Source organism: Scomber japonicus, chromosome 21, assembly GCF_027409825.1.
Source record: "Scomber japonicus isolate fScoJap1 chromosome 21, fScoJap1.pri, whole genome shotgun sequence".
NCBI classification, from domain to species: Eukaryota; Metazoa; Chordata; class Actinopteri; order Scombriformes; family Scombridae; genus Scomber; species Scomber japonicus.
The window spans coordinates 4,527,340-4,529,489 of NC_070598.1; the positions used below are offsets into that span (position 1 = coordinate 4,527,340).

Sequence of the window (2,150 nt, forward strand, 5' to 3'; positions counted from 1 at the left end):
AGAGGAAAGGTAGAGAGAGGGAAGTCAGTAGGATGAATAAATAAAACCAATCAGGGTCCCAGCTGATCCTTAAAAAGTCCATTTTAGAGATTCAAGGTCCTCGAGTCAAGGAAGGAAAGGAGGGAGGGAGAAAGGAAAAGAGGAAGGGAGGGGGTAGGAAGGAAGGATGGAAGGGAGGGAGGAAGGACGGAAGGAAGGGAGGGAGGAAAGAAGGAAGGAGGGAGGGAGAAAGGAAAAGAGGAAGGAAGGAAGGGAGGGGGAGGAAAGAAAGAGACAAGGAGGGAGGGAGGAAGGTAGGGGGGAGGAAAGAAAGAGACAAGGAGGGAGAGAGCAAGGAAAGGAAGGAAGGAGGGAAAGACAGAAAGTAGAGGGAGCTCCTTCCTTCCTTCCTCCCTCCTTTCCTTCCTTCCTCCCTTTCTTTCCTTCCTTCCTTCCTTCCTTCCTCCCTTCCTTCCTTGACTTGAGGACAACAGGAGGGTTAAGATATTTCATTCTGGACTGAAGTCATGGATCAAAGATAACAAATGATAGTCTTCACATGGCTGTCCTTCATTTCTGTTTTAGTAGAAAGTCGTTTTTCACCACCGCTCCGTTTCCTGTCACTTTAGATCACTATAAACGTCGGGGCCCATGAACCGGTCAAACTGGGACCAGACGTTGAGCCTCCCTCTCCAGTTGTTTCCTACACTAAGGACATTGCCAACCGAACCTTGGTGGAGAACATGACTCTGAGGATAACGGTGAGAGAACCGAAACAGCCGTGAGTTCATTTTAAATGTGTTAAAGCTGCAGTTGGTAACTTTGAGGAGAGAGAGGACTTAGCATCAAATTTGAAGAAGTACAACTGTCAGATCCCTCCCCCTCCCTCTCCACTGCACTCCTGCCGTGCCTCCTTACAGTGACTTTCACATGGCTATACCTTACCTAGAAACTCTGAGATAAGAGTGAGGAGATATATATGTGAGGAGGAAGGGGGAGTGGCCTGTGTGGATGAAGTGGGAGGGGCCTGTGTGGATGAAGTGGGAGGGGTCTGTGAGGAGGAAGGGGGAGTGGCCTGTGTGGATGAAGTGGGAGGGGCCTGTGAGGAGGAAGTGAGAGGGGCCTGTGAAGAGGAAGGGGGAGAGGCCTGTGTGCGTGAGCAGTGATTGACAGCTGTCAGACACTCCATCAGACACAATCCTGGCTCTGATTGGTTCAGTAGGAGCAGTAGGCGGGGCTAAATGAGCCTGTTTTTTTTTTTGTTTTTTTTACAGATTACTAGTTTCATGTAATGCTGTCTTCTTTACATAGTGACAGTCTAAGCAAATATGACAAAAAGTTACTTTTATAAGACTTACCAACTGCAGCTTTAAAGCGTGGCTGTTTATCGGCTGATTTCTAACCTGACTGTTGATTTCTAGGATTTATACGGAAACACAGCGGGGCAGGATCTAGAGGGGAAAGTGGTGGTTTCTATAAAGAGTCCTGATGGCGACATGAACAACAGAAGTCTCCCTTTGTTTGAGGGCAAAACCAACAAGTTTCAATTCTCCCTGAGGAAAGGAAAGATCCACATCCCTGTGAGTCACCATGACATCTACAGCACGCATCATCATACTGCTGTACACCAGGCGTGTCAAACATGAGGCCCGTGGGCCAGAACCGGCCCACCGAGGGGTGCAATCCGGCCCACTTTCCTTCCTGTGTTCTTTTCCTTCCTTCTGTCCTTCCTACCTTCCTTCCATCTGTCCTTCCTTCGTCCCTTCCTTCCTCTGTTTCTTCCATCTGTCCTTCCTTCTTTCTGTCCTTCCTTCCTTCCATCTGTCCTTCCTACTTTCCTTTTTTCCTTTCTTCGTTCCTTCCTTCCTTCCTTCCTTCCTTCGTTTCTTCGTTTCTTCCATCTGTCCTTCCTTCTTTCCTTCCTCCCTTCCTTCTGTATGTCCTTCCTACCTTTCTTCCCTCTTTCTTTTTGTCTGTCTTTCCTTCCTTCCCTCCTTCCTTCCTTCCTTTCTTTCATCTGTCTTTCCTACCTTTCTTTCCTCCGTCCTTTTGCCTGTCTTTCCTTCCTTTCCATCTGTCCTTCCTCCCTTTCTTCCTTCCTTTCCATCTGTCCTTCCTCCCTTTCTTCCTTCCTTCCTTCCGTCCTTTCTTCCATCTGTCTTTCCTTCCTT

General features: G+C 48.1%; 2 protein-coding genes across 2 annotated transcripts in view; both read left to right on the forward strand.

Moving 5' to 3' along the window:
- The window catches only part of smchd1 (structural maintenance of chromosomes flexible hinge domain containing 1), a 51,988-nt gene extending 50,363 nt beyond the window's left edge, over positions 1 to 1,625 (forward strand). Inside the window, 2 exon segments of the mRNA XM_053342826.1 lie at positions 609 to 740; positions 1,401 to 1,625. Coding sequence (XP_053198801.1) covers positions 609 to 740; positions 1,401 to 1,625 — 357 coding nt within the window.
- Positions 1,622 to 2,150, forward strand: part of emilin2b (elastin microfibril interfacer 2b) — a 22,020-nt gene continuing 21,491 nt past the window's right edge. Inside the window, exon 1 of the mRNA XM_053342827.1 lies at positions 1,622 to 1,626. Within this exon, the coding sequence (XP_053198802.1) occupies positions 1,622 to 1,626 (5 nt within the window). The remainder of the gene's footprint in view (positions 1,627 to 2,150) is intronic.